Below are 20,663 nucleotides of genomic sequence, written 5' to 3' on the forward strand. Positions count from 1 at the left end.
CTAAATGGTTTAGCTGGTCTTTTACAGTGCGTTCCAGGTTATAGAGTTGGGAGGTCAGATGTTTTTGGGTGAGTGTTGGTTCGTTTTGGGAATAGAGTTTTCAAAAATGTTCGGTCCAGATAATTGGGTCATAGATGGGAATGTGTTTAGGTTCTTTTGATTTATCTAATTTATTCCATAATTCCCAAAAAGAATTCTGATCTACTGCCTCCTCAATCTTATTAAGCTTTGCTTTCATGTGATCCGCTTTTTTCTGTATTAGTATTGACTTGTATGTTTTGAGGGTTTGCTGATATTTGTCTCGTGTTTGTTGGTTTGCAGGGTCTCTGTGTTTTACATTGGATAATGATCTTAATTCTTTTCTAAATTTTTGGCATTCTTTATCAAACCAACCATCTTTAGCAATTTCTTTCTTACATCTATACTTTTTTCTTTTTCTCAGGGCTTTTCTGACCACTGTAGAAAATATTTCATTTAATTGATGGGTTGCTAAATTGATAATTTTCTTCTCTTCGTTAAATGACTTAGACAGACATGAATCTATCATGTTCTGGACCCGAGTGCTGTGGAGCTGGGCTTCGTACTGGGCAGGACTGTCTTTACCCCATAAAAATGTGGAGGGGAGGGGGTGCAGTTTAACCTTCGCATCTGAAGGCCGGAGGTTCACGGATCTGTTCAGACTGAGGACTGTGTGACTGTGGTCTGATAATGGCAGCTGTGGCATCACTGTGTAATAGTTGACTTTACTGTGGTCTACATCAGTGATGGCGTAATCTACTGTGCTGCTGCCCAGATATGAGCAGTAGGTGAACCGACCCAGAGAATCTCCCTTTGTTCTGCCGTTAACTATATACATACCCAGGCTTTGGTAGAGCTGTAGGACTTGTTTTCCGTGCCTGTTTATCGTGTTGTCATAATTCTGACGTGCCTTCGTAAAGTGTTTCCGTTGATATATATGTGAGTTGTTAATATGTTTGTCTCCATCTGAGGTAATGTAATCCGCTTCCTTCCCCGTTCTAGCGTTCAGATCCCCCATTAACAGAACTGATCCTAGAGATTGAAAGTAAACGATCTCTGACTGTAGGGTTGGGATGATGTCTTCATTATAATAAGGAGACTCATATGGGGGGATATATGTGGCACACAGGTACATGTCCTCATCTAAACACAAAAGCTCTTTTTGAAGTTTTAACCAAATATGTGTTTTCCCTTTTTTCACAGGCTGAATATAGTGCCACAAATGATCTTTAAACCAAACTATGATTCCTCCTGAATCTCTTCCGTTTTTAATATTAGGCTGTTTGATTGAAGGGATTCGTAGCTCTCTGTAGTTTGGATGAGTGCAGATTTAGTCTAAACGACACCATGTCTCAAGTAATATAATTATATCTGAACTATATACAATATTAACAAAATCAGGGTTAGTAATTTTCTCCCCAAAAGCAGAAGAGACAATCCCCTGAATGTTATAGCATGTTATTTTAAACGATGACATTGACGAATATTGGATTTACCAGAAAAATGTATGAAATTCATGACCCAATCATGTTTTAAAATATATATTAATCAATTAGAAAGGTAATATAGAGGTTATATAGAAGTATGGTGAGTCAGTCAATTTCGTACATGGAATAAAAAATAAAAAATAAATTATAAAATTAAATAAAATAAAAATTTTAAAAAATTGTAAAAATGGTTAAGAAATAATGCTCATTCTTGACAGACACACTATGAGTATTTAGGCTAACATATTGTCACATATAATTTGCAGCATGTGTTTGATCTGGATCAGGTCAGTGGTGTCAGCTCTACCTGTTCCTGCCACTACAGCGGCGTAGCTGTCTGTCTGTCTGACTGACTCGCGCTCAGGGGGTGTTTTCTGCGGGCGTTTCAGGGCTGACTCCTTGATGGTTTTTGCGAACAGTCTCATGCCCTCTCGATGGATGTGGATACGATCATATAGATGCTCATGGGTGATGCGCTGATGGTTGGCTATGTGAACGTTCGGCATTGAAGCACAGATGTTGACTATCTCCGCGTTGATTGTGTTGATGATCCTTTGAGGGACGTCTCTGCGAGGTAGAAGGGTTGAGATGATGACCTTGGCTCCGGGGTAGATCCTGCTGGCTGTTTTCACCACGTTGGACAGGGCTTTAGTGACGTCCAGCCTTGCACTGATGTCGTTTGCTCCGGTGTGAAGAATGATGTGTGACGGTGCGCCCAACACTCCCTCTCGCAGCAGTCTCAAAGCAGAGTGTGAGGTGGGACACCAGAACTTCTTCACCGATCTGCCCGGAAACAGACGTCTGTTTGTCAAGATGGTGGCCGTTGGAGTCACAGAGGATGACGATGTTGTCTTTACTCGCCTGATCTCTGCCGGTGCTCGTGGATGGTGTTGTAGTTGGTGGACGGTATGGTGTGATGCTGCTGCTGCCTTTCCTCTGAGGGGCTTGATGAGATTGTGGGGTTGCAGGAGTGAAGGAGCTCCGTGATGGTGTACTGACACACTGCTGATGTTGAGCTGTGGATGGGATGCGTTCAGGAGTGAAGGAGCTCTTTTTTGTGTGTGCTGACACTGCTGATGTTGGGATGCGTTCAGGAGTGGAGGCGCTGTGTGTTTGAGTGCTGACACACTGCTGATGTTGTTTTGTGTGCAGCTGGTTTCTGGTCTCTTCCAGCAGTCTCTCCAGTGTGTGGCCGTGTTGTTCTCTTCTACCCAGCTCCTCTCTCACCCTCCTCAGCTCCTGTCGCAGCTCCTGATTGGCCTCCTCCAGATGTTTAACGGCCGAGCAGAGCTGTTGTAGTTGTTGAATGCTGTGATGGCTGGACATATTCAGGAGCTGGTGGATGTTGTTGGTAGTTTCCTCTTTAAACAAGTAGTAGTCCTGCTCCAGCTCCGCGATGTTGTCTCTCAAGGCCTTTATCTTGGGAGACACAGGAGTGCTGATGTGTCTGTTTGTCCGAGGACTTCTTGAGCCTGGGTCAGTGTTTGTGTCCGTTGTGTTGCAGAGTCCCTCCTCTGTGCTTCTCTTCACTTCAGGATCTTTCTTAATCTTCTGAACCTCCACTTTAAGGTTTTTGAAGTTCCTCTGGAATTCATTAAGGCTGGTTTCTGGTCCCTGGACCATGACTGTTCCGTTATGATAGAGGTTCACAATCAGCTTTGTGTCGTTGTCTCCTTCCAGAGTGAGTTGTCTGCCTTTGCTGATGCCTCCTTTTCTTCTACATGTCATGGCAGAGCTGAGGATGGTGTGCCAGGCTGATGGGTGTTCAGTGAAGAACAGCAGGTTACACCGGACTCTGTTGTCTTCTGGTCCACTGTAGTCAGACAGCAGTAACTCTGGGTTCTCTCTCAGGATCATCTCTTTCATCTTTTTATTATCTTTAGTAGATTTAACTTCTGCTGGATATATTATCTCCAGCTCCTCTTCATTTTTGAAAAATGCCTCTGCTTTAGGTAGGCCCATTTTGTTCTCAACTGAATTAACTGCCACTGAATGTTAGCTTGGCTAGCAGTTACATTTACATTTTACATTACATTTACATTTATTCATTTAGCTGACGCTTTTATCCAAAGCGACTTACAATTGCCATATATGTCAGAGGTCGCACGCCTCTTGAGCAACTAGGGGTTAAGTGTCTTGCTCAGGGACACATTGGTGTCTCACAGTGGATTCGAACCCGGGTCTCTCACACCAAAGGCATGTGTCTTATCCACTGCGCCAAAAAAAATTAAATTGTTTTCAGAGGTCTTACCTTCAAAATCTTATGCCTCTTTTGTTCACAGTTAAGTTTCCAATCATCTAATTACAGTTTGAGTCATAAAAAACGTTTTCTGGCAAAATGTTGTTGATATCAGGAGCTCATATTTTTTCTGCCAACTGTCATCAGAACTCTCTCTCTCTCACTCACTCACTCACTCACTCACTCACTCACTCACTCACTCACTCACTCTATCTCTCACTCACTCTCACTCACTCACTCACTCACTCACTCACTCACTCACTCACTCACTCACTCACGCTCTCACTCACTCACTCACTCACTCACTCACTCACTCTATCTCTCACTCACTCACTCTCTCACACTCACTCACTCACTCACCCACTCACTCTATCTCTCACTCACTCTCACTCACGCTTTCTCTCTCACTCACTCACTCACTCTATCTCTCACTCACTCTCACTCACTCACTCACTCTCTCACACTCACTCACGCTTTCTCACTCACTCACTCACTCTATCTCTCACTCACTCTCACTCACTCACTCTCTCACACTCACTCACTCACGCTCTCACACACACTCTGACTCATTCACTCACGCTTTCTCACTCACTCACTCTATCGCTCACTCACTCTCACTCACTCACTCTCTCACACTCACTCACTCACTCACGCTCACACACACTCTGACTCATTCACTCACGCTTTCTCACTCACTCATTCACTCACTAACTCGCTTGCTCACTCACGCTCTCTCTCTCATTCGCTCACTCATTCACTCACTCACGCTTTCTCACTCATTCACTCACTCATTACCTCACTCACGCTCTCTCACTCATTCACTCACTCATTCACTCACTCACGCTCTCTCATTCACTCACTCACGCTCTCTCACTCATTCACTCACTCATTCACTCACTCACGCTCTCTCACTCATTCGCTCACTCATTCGCTCACTCATTCACTCACTCACGCTCTCTCACTCATTCACTCACTCATTCTAGCTCTCTCATTCGCTCACTCATTCTAGCTCTCTCATTCGCTCACTCATTCTAGCTCTCTCATTCACTCACTCATTCTAGCTCTCTCATTCACTCACTCATTCTAGCTCTCTCATTCACTCACTCATTCTAGCTCTCTCATTCGCTCACTCATTCACTCACTCACGCTCTCTCACTCATTCACTCACTCATTCATTCTAGCTCACTCATTCCCTCATTCACTCACTCACACTTTTTTCATTAATTATACATGCTTTGCAATAAACAAAAATATTTATTTTACTTAAATTTATAGTTTATTGAAAATCATAGATATTTAATTAAACCAATTTAAACAGAAAACATGGAATTTGGAAACAATTAAATTATATTTGATAAAACAAATATAATTTTTGTTCAACTTTTAATAAATTGTTGTTCAGTTGTATGAGTTTAATGGTTTCAATTAATTAGACATTACATTAGTTAGTAAGATTAAAATGTAATTCAACCATTAAAATGAAAAAAAAAAAATGGAGAAAAACTACAATAATGACAAGGTGAACGTGTGCTTAAAATGTGGTACATAATAAATTCTCAGTGCATTAAAAACATCCTATTTATTGATAATGATAAATGTACATAAACAAAATGAACATCAACAGTAGAAGTGGTTTTGAATGCGTTGAGATCTGACGGGAATCGCTCAGCTCTGTTCTCTGGCTCTGATGTGGCTCTAATGTGGCACTGGTTACTGAACCTGTTGGAGAACAGCTCAACCAGCCATGCAAATCTCCCATTACAGTGCAATGATCTGATAGTCGTGTTCAACGCTCCCCTTTCTGAAGCATTTTCATGCCCTTTATATGAAACACTGCGGCTGGAATGAGCGTAGCCGCCGGATAAGACTGGGAAATCGTGATGAAATAGATGAGATGTGAATGAAAGCAGGCTGTCGCTGGAGATTTCTCACAAATTCTCATTAATCTAACAACAGAAGCAGTAATATTCATGCAGAATTTTCCCCCTTTAAAAAATATATATATTTATTGGACCCACTAGGGGGCTTGATTTTAAAAAGTGTAATTTCTGGACCTGGAAAAGTCTTTTTAACTTGTAAATTAATATTTGAAGAAATATGTATATTTTCTCAAGCCACGTAATCAGAAACTAGTGAAGTTTCATTGCTTTAAAGGAATTATGGATATTTTAATGTTTAAATATGTCGCCACTCCAAGGATTTAGGCGTTTCTGTAAATACAAAAAATTCAATTGATTTGTCATTATAGCAGAAGTATCTTGGAGGGCCTTCAAATATCGTGTTTGGCAAATATTTTCCCCACGATTTCTCATTACTGTAACAACAGAAACAATGACACAAAGTAATCTGTGGAGTCAAAACCATGCCACATAAATGTATTAAGAAGTATTAAGCAAAATAAACTGTAGTCTGATTATGAGTATTTTGAAACATAATATATACTATATTACAAGTGTATAATTAAGCCAGATTACATCTAATCAGTTACTTACTACCCAATCACAAGATAGTAATTCATGCACATTCATTGATAAAGAAAGTGTAAAAAATTAGGGAATATATAATATAAAAATGTTTTACATAATATATGTGTGTGTACTGTGTATAATTTTGTATATATAAATACACACATGCATTTATATATTTTAAGAAAAATGTATTATGTATGAAATATTTATATATAATATAATTTATATATATATATATATATACATGCAAATAATTCTTAAATATATACATGCATATGTATTTATATATGCAAAATAATTATATACCGCACACACACATATATTATATAAACACAATTGTTTATTTTGGATGCGATTAATTATTGCACAGCCCTAAAATTATTTATAAAGATTATATTTATTATTTTAATGTATTACCAAAAAGTTTCAGTTGCTCTATCATTATCAGAAATACTGGGTTCACGATGTGATATTATTGCGATACTCCCAAGACATATGATAAAAGGTTAACAAAAAATTTACTGTTGATTAAAATGCTAAATTTGATATTAGATTGTGTGTGTAAATGAATATGATTGGTGCTGAAACCCAAAGCACAGGACAATAGAGACACCAGAATAACAATATTCATGATTCTGAAGCTGAACATACAGAGTTATTTTAGACAAATATGCTTTCACTGTCACTGACTAGATATATTTAAACTAATGTAGGCCACTTTTACTGGTAACATCAGACATTTGGCATTATCAGGACCCACAAATATTCCCCCACTGCATTATTATACATTATATTCAGAATTATGTAGTAGTTTAATGTAGTACTGACACTAAAACTCTGAAAACAGATTTTCTCATACAGTAATTTTTATTTTGGGTGAACTATCGACAATATATACGGTCACTATCCAGGATACATGTTGCATTTTTGTATTGCGATATATTGTGACATGATGTATTGTTACACACACATCTGTTCCTGTCTGCAGGATCTATCGTTGTGGACGGTCATGATCTGCGTGAGGAAGATCTGCGTCTGATGTACATCTTCGATCAGACGTCGGGAACACCGGCTCAGTACGAGGCCCATTCAGACGCGCAGGTGCTCAGTCTGCATTTCATTTTTATATAGCACAGTTTAATGTGCTTCACAATAAAGAACAACAATCAAAACATGGAGATAAAAAAATACGCAGGGCTTGTTCACACTGTCAGTCCCAATCCGATTATTTGTGTATCCGATTGGAATCTGATCTAAAATGATTGATGTCCACACTGTGCAGTATCGCAACTGTTCAGATCTGATGTTTGTGTCCATGCGGCTCTTTCGTTTCCCGGAATCTGCATTGGTTTCATGGGAATGACGCTGCGTTGGTAGGAATACGCCGAAAACAGCAACAACCACAACATGGAGGAGTTTGCAATAGAAATGTTGTCTTATTTCAATTACAACACTGAAATGTAAAATGTAAATGTGAAATGTAAAAATCGTCTCCGCCGGTTTCAAAATACGTCTCTGTTATATTGTCATTTTCTGCTCGTCCGGAACTGCATTGTTTCGGCAGCGACTTTACGCATGTTTCCTATAACAACTTCTGCCGTTTATGTTTTACGTGCTGTGAGAAAGTCACATAAACACAAGCAGTCAGACTGAGAAGGATTTCCAGAAATGGGATTTAAATAGGATTTCAAACCATATATGGATGTAGCTTGAAACGGATTGCTAAGAGTGGTTGCTAGGGGTGTTGTGTAGTGATACATAGAACCATTGGTTTTGTCGTAAATAAAACACAGCTATTGACCAATCAGAATCAAGGACTGGAACTAACAGTTTTATAATTTCATTTAAACTTTCTTTATTTTTCCTGATAAAGCAGCATTTATGAGCCGTTACCGTGGAAACCACTGTTTTTGCGCTGTAAAGTGCCTCCTACTGGCAACTCTCTGTAAACACCATCAATTTGTGGGGCCTTGCAAACCTGTATTAGTGTAGATTTTTCTACAATATTGACTTATGACAGTAAATAAGAGCATTCTAGTCAATCTACTGCAGTATTTCCTCTCTCACTCAGTAGAAAATGTGGTTAACACCCAGTCATGCTTGAAAAACAAAATACTGTCATATACCATGAAACCGGTATAATTTTGAAAAAATAGCGTCATATAAACTTTTGGTTATACCGCCCAGCACTACTTATACATAATTCTATACCGTACAGGCATGTCAATGAGCTTAGAAACGGCGTAACAGAGTCATATTTTTCTGTCAGACTTAGGCTAGCCGCTGTGTTTACTCTGTCCACACGCTCCTGTCCTGCAGTGATCCGAACACAGATGTTTGTCTTCACAGGTACTGGTTCTGCTCGACGTCACGCCGGATCAGTCCATGGTGGATGAAGGAGTGGCCCGTGAGGTCATCAACCGCATCCAGAAGCTACGCAAGAAGGTGAGGACCTGAAGTAAAGCAAGTCCAGTCAGATTCATTTCTATACACCTTATTCCTAACGATCTTATTCATGACGATCTTTTTCCTGACCATCTTATTCATGACCATCTTATTCCTGACCATCTTATTCCTGACCATCTTATTCATGACCATCTTATTCCTGACCATCTTATTCCTGACAATCTTTTTCCTGACCATCTTTTTCCTGACCATCTTATTCCTGACAATCTTATTCCTGACCATCTTATTCATGACCATCTTATTCATGACCATCTTATTCCTGACCATCTTATTCCTGACAATCTTTTTCCTGACCATCTTTTTCCTGACCATCTTATTCCTGACCATCTTATTCCTGACGATCTTATTCCTGACCATCTTTTTCCTGACCATCTTATTCCTGACCATCTTTTTCCTGACCATCTTTTTCCTGACCATCTTTTTCCTGACCATCTTTTTCCTGACCATCTTATTCCTGACCATCTTATTCCTGACCATCTTATTCCTGACCATCTTATTCCTGACAATCTTTTTCCTGACCATATTTTTCCTGACCATTCCTGACCATCTTATTCCTGACCATCTTATTCCGGACCATCTTATTCCTGACCATCTTATTCCTGACCATCTTTTTCCTGACCATCATATTCCTGACCATCATATTCCTGACCATCTTATTCCTGACCATCTTATTCCTGACCATCTTATTCCTGACCATCTTTTTCCTGACCATCTTATTCCTGACCATCTTTTTCCTGACCATCTTATTCCTGACCATCTTTTTCCTGACCATCTTATTCCTGACCATCTTTTTCCTGACCATCTTATTCCTGACCATCTTTTTCCTGACCATCTTATTCCTGAAGATCTTATTCCTGACCATCTTATTCCTGACAATCTTTTTCCTGACCATCTTTTTCCTGACCATCTTATTCCTGACCATCTTTTTCCTGACCATCTTATTCCTGACCATCTTATTCCTGACCATCTTATTCCTGACCATCTTATTCCTGACAATCTTTTTCCTGACCATATTTTTCCTGACCATTCCTGACGATCTTATTCATGACCAACTTATTCCTGACCATCTTATTCCTGACCATCTTATTCCTGACCATCTCTTTCATGAAGATCTTTTTCCTGACCATCTTTTTCCTGACGATCTTTTTCCTGACCATCTTATTCCTGACCATCTTATTCATGACGATGTGACGATCTTTTTCCTGACCATCTTTTTCCTGACCATCTTATTCCTGACAATCTTTTTCATGACGATCTTTTTCCTGACCATCTTATTCTTGACGTTCTTTTTCCTGACCATCTCATTCCTGACCATCTTATTCATGGCGATCTTTTTCCTGACCATCTTTTTCCTGACCATCTTATTCCTGACCATCTTTTTCATGACGATCTTATTCCTGACCATCTTATTCCTGACCATCTTTTTCCTGACCATCTTATTCCTGACCATCTTTTTCCTGACCATCTTATTCCTGAAGATCTTATTCCTGACCATCTTATTCCTGACCATCTTATTCCTGACAATCTTTTTCCTGACCATCTTTTTCCTGACCATCTTATTCCTGACCATCTTTTTCCTGACCATCTTTTCCTGACCATCTTATTCCTGACCATCTTATTCCTGACCATCTTTTTCCTGACCATCTTATTCCTGACCATCTTTTTCCTGACCATCTTATTCCTGACCATCTTTTTCCTGACCATCTTATTCATGACGATCTTTTTCATGACGATCTTATTCATGACCATCTTATTCCTGACCATCTTTTTCATGACCATCTTATTCCTGACCATCTTATTCCTGACCATCTTATTCCTGACCATCTTTTTCATGACCATCTTATTCCTGACCATCTTATTCATGACGATCTTTTTCATGACCATCTTATTCCTGACGATCTTATTCCTGACCATCTTATTCCTGACCATCTTATTCCTGACCATCTTATTCCTGACCATCTCTTTCATGAAGATCTTTTTCCTGACCATCTTTTTCCTGACGATCTTTTTCCTGACCATCTTATTCCTGACCATCTTATTCATGATGATGTGACGGTCTTTTTCCTGACCATCTTTTTCCTGACCATCTTATTCCTGACAATCTTTTTCATGACGATCTTTTTCCTGACCATCTTATTCTTGACGTTCTTTTTCCTGACCATCTCATTCCTGACCATCTTATTCATGGCGATATTTTTCCTGACCATCTTTTTCCTGACCATCTTATTCCTGACCATCTTTTTCATGACGATCTTATTCCTGACCATCTTATTCCTGACCATCTTTTTCATGACCATCTTATTCCTGACCATCTTTTCCTGACCATCTTATTCCTGACAATCTTATTCCTCACCATGAAAAAGATGGTCAGGAATAAGATGGTGAGGAATAAGATGGTCAGGAATAAGATGGTCAGGAATAAGATGAAGATCTTTTTGCTGACCATCTTATTCATGACCATCTTATTCATGACGATCTTTTTCCTGACCATCTTATTCCTGACCATCTTTTTCATGACGATCTTCTTCCTGACCATCTTTTTCATGACGATCTTTTTCCTGACCATCTTTTTCATGACGATCTTTTTCCTGACCATCTTATTCCTGACCATCTTTTTCATGACCATCTTTTTCATGACCATCTTTTTCATGACCATCTTTTTCCTGACCATCTTATTCCTGACCATCTTATTCATGACGATCTTTTTCCTGACCATCTTTTTCCTGACCATCTTATTCATGACGATCTTATTCCTGACAATCTTTTTCATGACGATCTTTTTCCTGACCATCTTTTTCCTGACCATCATGACGATCTTTTTCCTGACCATCTTTTTCCTGACCATCTTATTCATGACTATCTTATTCCTGACGATCTTTTTCATGACGATCTTTTTCCTTACCATATTTTTCCTGACCATCTTATTCATGACGATCTTTTTCCTGACCATCTTATTCATGACGATCTTTTTCCTGACCATCTTTTTCCTGACCATCTTATTCATGACCATCTTTTTCCTGACCATCTTTTTCATGACCATCTTTTTCATGACCATCTTATTCATGACGATCTTATTCATGACCATCTTTTTCATTACCATCTTTTTCATGACCATCTTTTCCTGACCATCTTATTCCTGACCATCTTATTCATGACCATCTTTTTCCTGACCATCTTATTCCTGACCATCTTTTTCCTGACCATCTTTTTCCTGACCATCTTATTCCTGACCATCTTATTCCTGACCATCTTATTCATGACCATCTTATTCATGATCATCTTATTCATGACCATCTTATTCCTGACCATCTTTTTCCTGACCATCTTATTCCTGACCATCTTATTCCTCACCATCTTATTCATGATCATCTTATTCATGACCATCTTATTCATGATCATCTTATTCATGACCATCTTATTCCTGACCATTTTTTTTAATGACGATCTTACTGCGAATTATGAATTTTGGGTGGTTCTTCTGGTTTGGGGAAATTCCATTCAAAAAGACTGAAACTAATCATTTCAAATCATAAGCTTGCCCTATAAATAAAGCTTATCTGTCAATTTTCCTTAAGGTTTTATTTTCAAACATCATGAGAATAATATAACACATGGTATTTTAACATCGTATGAAAAAGGGCAACATATATTGCACATTTGTGGTTAGGGGTGTCACGATTTTGATTTTAAATCGATATCGACCGAAATTAAGTCACAATCTCGAACTTTGAATTAAAAAATGGAATCGTCGATGCTGCCACGCCCGTGATGGGAAGTTCGGATCATTTTACTGACTCTCTCGTTTGATCTCGTTCATCAAAATGAACAAATCTTTTTTCTAGTCATTTTGTTCATTTCAGGGGCTTTAAATGTTATACTTTTAACAGGCAAATTCCCCGTACACATCCACCTACGCAATCTTGATCATATTCTGAATTAAGAAATCATTATAATGCAGTCAAAAATAATTTACAGGAAACATAAATAATTACTTTACCTTCCGAGTCTTGTTCCTTTGTGGCGTGTCAGAGGCAATGAACGGATCGTTCATGAACGACTCATCACGGCGTGGAAAAAACCCACACGTGTTGAAAGGCTGTGAGTCCTCTAACTTAGCTACAGCCAGCCACAAGATATAGCATGGCAACTGCAGATGAGGAGACCCATCGACGAAACTTGAACCCCCTCCTCTTTCACTGAAGTCGCCGGTGTGGAAGTATTTTGGATTTCCAGTGAGTTATGTTGACAACGTTCGCGTTATTGTTACATTTATGTTATTATTAAATATTTTAAATTTGACAATGTAGTGTGTGGTACATTGCGAACAAAGGTCATATATTATATTGCATAAAAATCTAGTTTAAAAATTGCATAGCAACCTGTGCTTTATAAAAAAAAAAGTAAAAATCGAGAATCGAATCGAACTGTTACCTTAGAATCGAAAATTTAATCGAATCAAGGATTTGGAGAATCGTGACACCCCAATTTGTGGTCTGTTCTCCCGTTATAACAAAAATAACAAAAATCGTAATATTTTTTTTACATTTTTTTTCCTTTGCAATACCGCTGTAATAGTATGAAAAAGGACAACCATTATTGCATATTTGAGGTCTGTTCTCCCGATTTAATTTACGAAATATCCCATTAATAATTCACTGGGATGCACAAAGAATCTCTAGAAAGTTTTTCTTCTCAAATCATCTCGTCTCTTTCCAGGTTTGTTTTCACAAGTACAATCTTTCAAAATGAAGGAAATCACTTTCAGAATAGTTTGCTTTCACGCAATGCTGAGGTTAAGGAACATTTTTGATAAAGGCAATGTATTTTAGATAATTACAAAAGTAATATTTAACCCGTCCGTTATTTCTGTGTAAAGATTCACGCTTTTGGGGTTATTCATGTTGACAGTACCTTGTTGATGCTTTTACACCTTTAAATGTCTTTTTAATGTTCGATGGTTGAAGGGTGAGTAGAATAGTCATCTCATTGTACCCAGTTTTAAAAAGAAGTATTATTGTGTTTATAGAGCGAGCCTACGCAAGAAGGATAGGACACATGGGCCGGTTGCATAAACCTTCTAAGACTAGTCTTACAAGTTAGACATAAAAAAATCTTTTAAACTGTTCATAGCTTTTTTTTTTATATCAGTTTCATAAAAACGTAGATTGGCCTAATTTGATACCGTAAAGTAAGACTGACTGACTGACTGGCTGCTGACTGCATACTAGAACTTAAGACTGCCAGAAAAGCATCAAACTAAGCCACTGATATCCTGAAGTAAACTTTAATCTCACCTTCCTCTCTACGCAATCTCAGGATTGGATGGACCCAATTATTCCTCTTATTTCTCTTTTTAAGAAGAGAGAGGACAACAAAAGCATCCTCACTTCTTGAAGACTCCATTTTGTATTGTTTTGCAAAAATTTTTTTGCAAACGGATGAACTAATATGCATCAGACTCAATGTGCAAGGTTTCTGTGCATTACCAATTTTTAGGATGACGAATGCGAACAAACGCATACAAAAGTGTCCAAGGACCTTGACTCAACCAATGGTGGGACTAATTTTAAAATTAGTTCATTTTTGCAGTTCTGTTCTCACTGGTTTTCTCCAGAGGAGCGTTAAGCCAGTAGATATTTTAATGAAGGTTTTTAGTCTTATTTCTGTTGTGTGTTTCCACACCTCTGACGTCTCCTCCCGTCAAGTGTTTGTCCCTCTCTCTCTCCCTCTCTCCCTCTCTCTCTCTCTCTCTCCCTCTCTCTCTCTCTCTCTCTCTCTCTCTCTCCCTCTCTCTCTCACACTCTCTCTCTCTCTCTCTCTCTCTCTCTCTCTCTCTCTCTCTCTCTCTCTCCCTTTCTCTCTCTCCCTCTCTCTCCCTCGCTCTCTCTCCCTCTCTCTCTTTCTCTCTCTCTCTCTCTCTCTCTCTCTCTCTCTTCTCTCTCTCTCTCTCTCTCTCTCTCTCTCTCTCTCTCTCTCTTTCTCTCTTTCTCGGGGTCAAGCTCCCTTGTTTTTCCCAGACTCATGAGAGATGCTATTTGGACAATCTTTCCACCCCAGAGTTCTGCATGCGTTGAGCAATTGTTCGGTCTTAATAAAGCTTAAAGACAAACAGTCCTTTGAAGTTTTGTGGAAATCAGTAAAGTAAGACAGATTTCCTTCCCCCCCTGTCCTCCTTTTTTTCTTAATAAACAAGCGTTTTTTTCCATGTGAGGGGGAAGGGCACGTGGACGCCCGCCAGGACCGAATTCCTCTCTTATTGAAAGTCTGAAAAAAAATCGGAGGGAATTTTCCATGGGAGGGAATTAATTTTTCAGCGTTTGCTGAGATGAGAGTTGGTAACCAGGGAGGGTTCATGGAAAAGCAGAAGCTATTGTGTGTTGTTTTTTTTTTGCTCGTTGTTCAAAGGTTCCGAATGACCAAGGCCATATTTTCCACAACAAGCCCGTTTCCTCGTAGCGTCTGCTTTGGGGAAATTATTAGCACTTGCAGGCATGTCCCAGTACACTTCTTTGAAATGAAGGCTGATTAAATGAGCTTTTCGTCATCACTGAGAAACTCAAGAGTAATAAATGTTCACTGAAAGGAGGTGCTGATATTTCAGAAAATGTTTAACTAAATAATGTATAATATTGAGTATCATTACTAGGGGTGTAACAATATATTGTTTCACTATATATCGCAATACAAAAATGCAACAATATGTATCGTGGATAGTGACAATATGTATTCCGTATAGTTCACCCAAAATGAAAATTACTGTGTGTGATTTTTTTTTTAAGTTTTCAGAGTTTTAGTGTCAGTACTACATTAAACTACTATAATGTTGAATATAATGTATAATAATTTAATGTGGGAATATTTGAGGGTCCTGATAATGCCAAATGTCTGATGTTACCAGTAAAAAGTGTCCTACATTATTTTAAATATATCTAGTCAGTGAAAGAATGCAAAAATGTTCATTTAAAATAATTCTGTATTTTGCATCGTGTTTCCAGCACCAAGTCCAATCCCATTCTTTTACACACACAATGTAACACCAAATTTAGCATTTTAAATGACTGGTGACTACTCCTGCATACAAGGCTGTAATGTGTCCAAACTTGTCGTTTCAGGGTCATCTGGTCCCGACGGATGAGATCACTGTGTACTACAGCACTCAGCCGGCTGGGAAATACCTGGATCAAGTCATCCAAGCACACACGGACTTTATCTTGGCCACTACTAAAGCTCCTCTAAAGCCCTATCCAGTGGCCCAGAATGCCAGTGTGATCGTCAAGGAGAAAACTCAGGTGACGCACTGATCGACTTTGAACTCAAGAGATGCCCAGATACTCATTCTGCCAACATTTGATATATATACAGTCAAACCAAAGTTTATTCAGACACCTCCAACATTTCTCACATAATCGCAGTTTATTCACTATAGTTAAAAAATGGTAATAAAATATGAGAAAAACTCAGAGTTTCCAGATCTGTTGGCATTTCACTGGTTTTGTCCATCCTTAGACTGTCTCACACATGAATTATGTTGAATATCTGACAGCTGTTAAATTTAACTACACATTTAGATAATACCAGTTTAGCTCAACCAGTTACCAAGCAATGCTTCATGTTGTTCAGTCTGTGGCGTAAAAAGAATCATTAGCAATTAAAGAAAAAACACTTCAGCAAAACATGATCAGCTCAAAGTGTCGGAATCATTTTTGGTCCCAAATTTTAATACATTTTACAGGTAGTCACTGTATGAAGAAATTTTGAGTATAATATTTCACAGTTTACTGTATTTTGCTATACTCACTTGCATAAATGAACTATAGTGTCCTGCACCCACTAGTAAACAAAAAAAAATCTGAATAATTTTTGGTTTGACTGTAGGTACGGATGCACTGATGTATCTGTCAATAATCGGTATCGGCTGATAAAAGCAGTTATTTTCGCTATTACCCATCGGCAGATTGTTTAAAAACTGCAGATTATATCCTATGCTGTCCAGCACAATACAGCAGTCCATTAATTAGTCCTGAATGTCTGAATCATTTGAAGGGTTAACAGTTAAAAAATAGCGACATTAAAGTCCCTCTGTGGTGAAACACAGTCTTGTTGAGATCCAGCGCAATTGACTTTTCTCCCGACGCACAGCCGACTTTTCCCTCCACAGACACACGTCGGTAAATTTGGGAATGAGCTTGTGCTCCAGGGCAGTTAAGGAAAAGAGGAGGCGTGTTCCGGCGCAAACGCTCCCTGGTGCTATTTTACAGTTCCAGAAAATAATCCTGCCACAGACCAGGAAAAACCTAGTCTAAAGTCAGTGGCGCGTTAAATAGATTATATTTTAAGGGCGCATGCGTGGCCATAATGTAGCGTGTGCACAACTCGCATACACTTTGCTTCGCTCATTTACACAGACACAGCAGTTCCCATTTTTGCAAACCATACATAAATACAAGGAAAAATATTAACACACGAGGGAAATCATTGTGGTGTCCATGAAGATGTGAAAAAATAGGCATAATTCTAGTTTACACATTTACCCAAATAATTATACGCCTATTTAACCGAAGCTAATTTGGGTGGGTTTCTCCCATCCCCATACAATGTCACTTTTCTGTCTTTTACGGCCCTGACGAGAACGTCGGTCTCCTCGGCTTTGAACCACTCCTGGCGTGCGTCTGGCAAATCCGCCATCATAATAGCAACCGCCATAGAACAAGCGTGCCTGCTCTTAAAGAGGTCATGACATGGTTTTGTTTTTTGTTTTATTATGTTGCCTTAGGTGCAATTATATTATTACTATAGTTTTTTGGACAAAAACCTTTTAAAATTCAGTGATTTATGACCTTTTCCCACCCTGTTTCCCATCCTCTGATTCAAACAGTCTGTTTTGGGGGTGTTTCCCCTTTAAGAGTTCAGTGTTAACACCCACTGTTATGATTGGCTACCGTCAGTGCTTACACATAAATTATCAATGCCCCCGAACGTGCGGATTCTGCGGAACTGTTTACATTAGTAGCAGGTGCGGGCGATTGCTGCGTGTGAGGCGATGTCTCCAGTTGCAATGATACAATCCTATATGTTTGAGCCAGAATCAGATGAGGAATCAGAAGAAAATTAACCATCACCACAACAACTAAGAATGGATCAGCCCGTGTCCACATGGAAAGTGTTTAACTATTTTGAATTAATATGTCATTTGTAACCCGAGACACTTGAAAACGGGGTATTGTTGCGTAATCATCCTATAATTCGCTAACATTTGAAAATTATTTGTCTGAGTGGGTCGGTCAGTTTGACATCCTACATCTTTTAATGCGGGGCCTGCCCTGAACATGACGGACTCTGAAAACAATATGCAAGTAAACTAAGTAAAAACACTGATTATTCATAATGAATGAAACTGCAATTAACGTTTTAAAAAGTAGTTTTAAGATGAAATGCATTACTTGCAGTGTGCGACGTCGTTGTTGGGCCTAGAATAGTCGGCACGGTCTGATCTTTAAGCAAAAGTTGTCTGGCAAAGCCAGCATCATACTGTGGTTTGTTCTCAAAACAGTCATCCTTGAAATGTAGAGAAGACAGCTTAAAGTAACAATGCCGTGACTGGGACGTCCGCAAAAAATAAACTGCAACCATTTTTCCCTGACGTCTGGATCTTTCGGCAGCGTATTCAAACATGTTGTTGTCCACAGAAGGGGAACAGCACGTCTGCGTGGCATCGCGATATCCTTGTAAACAGACACACTCGCTGCACGTTGACTGAACACATGTGCGCGCGACAATGATGCGAAATGAGGCGTAGTCGTCTTGCTCTTTAGGCGGTCATATGCAAACGACTGGTACGTCACTTCGTACCGTGACGTCACTTCGAACCATGGATCCTCAACGAGCTGTATTTAGAGCTTGATTAAATAAATTGTTTGTTTATAATGGGGAGGACGTCTTAAGCTATGAAACTTGCAGGAAGTATTTAGAGCTTGATTAAATAAATTGTTTGTTTATAATGGGGAGGACGTCTTAAGCTATGAAACTTGCAGGAAGTATTTAGAGCTTGATTAAATAAATTGTTTGATTATAATGGGGAGGACGTCTTAAGCTATGAAACTTGCAGGAAGTTTTAATGGTACAAAGACCTCTTATAAACCAAAAGATCAAGGCAAATTTGGTTTCTCATGTCATGACCCCTTTAAAGGGAATGTGAGATGACTCTCTGATTGGTTTATTGCACGTAACGACCAAACCACACCTATGAGTAATGTAGCTCCTTCAGACCAACCCATTTTAGATTTGCATTGGGCGCAAGAATCATTTATCCCGCCGGTATAATAGCAACAGCGCCCGAGATCCGCCCACACACTTACTTGCCATTCGTGTTTGATAATTGAGTTTCAGATCGTTAAAATAGGGCCCTTAATGTTGTTTATATGTCTATGCAGGGCCTGAATTTCGTTTTGGAAAATAGGGGGGAAAAACCCCTTTGAGCGATTCTTATGGGGGGGGGCAGTTTCTTATTTTTATTATTATTTATTTCTCAGTTTCGAGTTTTTTTTAGACAATTTTAAAAAAAATACATTTAGCTAAATGTTTGCTCACTCATTGTATTTGTGTTTTTACAATGGGGTCATTTTTTTTAGTTTACACAACAAAAGGAAGCTTGATTTCAATCTTTGAATTAAATTGAAAAAAGTAGCACAAATAAATACATGAAATAAAGAGAAAAGTTTAGGTCTAACATTAGTATTCAGAAATGCTAGAAACGGAAAAAAGTAATCAAATGTAAAATAACACGGAATAGTCTTTTAGTCCTGTATAATTTGAATACATAGGCTATTAATCCTGATTCCTTACAATTAATGCTATCTTTTGTTGTTTTATATACAATAATGACAGACACATTTTAGGCTACTCTCACTTTAAGAGCTAGTGCACGGATCCACGTTCACATGTTGCGTGTAAAGTGCAGTTCGCGCCACTTTCTCTTCTTTTAAAAAGGGCTCCCTGTTGCTTAGCAATCATGAGCCACGTTCTCCATGAAGACGAAGACGTTTCAGCAAAGGATGAGCGCGCAAAAGACGTAACGTGAACGGCCCATACTGTTTTCATTATAGTGTCACATGCATTTTTTTTTTATTATTTTTTTAAGACATAACCGATTGTGTTTGAGAGGATACTCCCCAAGTATTAATTTACTGGAATTTAGACAATGTTGTGTGCTTTTGACCGTTAAAGCGTTATAATTCAAGAAAAATAACTCAGTTTTGTTACTCACGAGCTGTTTGTTATGCGGGTTAAAATCGCTTGAATGTTTAAATAGGTAAGACTTAAAAAGACGCACAAATTATAAACAATAGTGACGATGCAATGGCCCGATTGTGCAAGTGACATTTCCATCAAATGTCCCGACTCCTGAAACGCGAGTCTAGAATTGCCGCCTGCAGCTGCAGCGCGATTGACTTGCCTTGTGTAACCTATTTTAAGAGACAGAGAAGACGCGGCATTGGCAGAATCACTCACGCTGTTTGTGAAATTGCGTCTCGCAGAAAGTTTTAAAATGACTGATTTGATATTATAATCTGTTAGGTTACATTTACTCATAGGCCTACATGCTAGATTGAATGAATGTTTGCGGGAATTTCCGGCATTATAAACGCAAGACCTGCGGGAATGATTAAAATGATGCGCAATCCTGCACCGAAATTCGAGCCCTGCTATGTGGTGTTTAATATGCTTTTAGACAAAGCATGTGTAATTTCATCAGTCGACAGCATTGCTGAGTATTTTCTCCTTAAAACTGCAGTGAAACAAAGACAGTCTCAATAACACGGTTTGAAATCGCTGGTGTTTCTGACGTCACAAACTACCTTGTAACCAATCAGATCAACGTGTGATCGTCAACCAGTGGATCTCTGAGCTTAGTGAGTGAGTTGAGGTGCGGCTCATTTGCATATTCATAGAACCGCGTATACTGAATGAGGCAAGGGTGTCAAGTTA

General features: G+C 38.9%; 1 protein-coding gene across 2 annotated transcripts in view; it reads left to right on the top strand.

Moving 5' to 3' along the window:
• The window catches only part of iars1 (isoleucyl-tRNA synthetase 1), a 101,239-nt gene that overhangs the window by 61,239 nt on the left and 19,337 nt on the right, over positions 1-20,663 (top strand). For both annotated transcript variants that reach the window (XM_077202572.1, XM_077202574.1), the window contains exons 27-29: positions 7,201-7,313; positions 8,562-8,657; positions 15,791-15,967. In XM_077202572.1, the coding sequence (XP_077058687.1) occupies positions 7,201-7,313; positions 8,562-8,657; positions 15,791-15,967 (386 nt within the window). The remainder of the gene's footprint in view (positions 1-7,200; positions 7,314-8,561; positions 8,658-15,790; positions 15,968-20,663) is intronic.

This window comes from Siphateles boraxobius, unplaced genomic scaffold, assembly GCF_051911475.1.
Source record: "Siphateles boraxobius isolate OS27281-9 unplaced genomic scaffold, OSU_SipBor_1 5, whole genome shotgun sequence".
Classification (NCBI taxonomy): domain Eukaryota; kingdom Metazoa; phylum Chordata; class Actinopteri; order Cypriniformes; family Leuciscidae; genus Siphateles; species Siphateles boraxobius.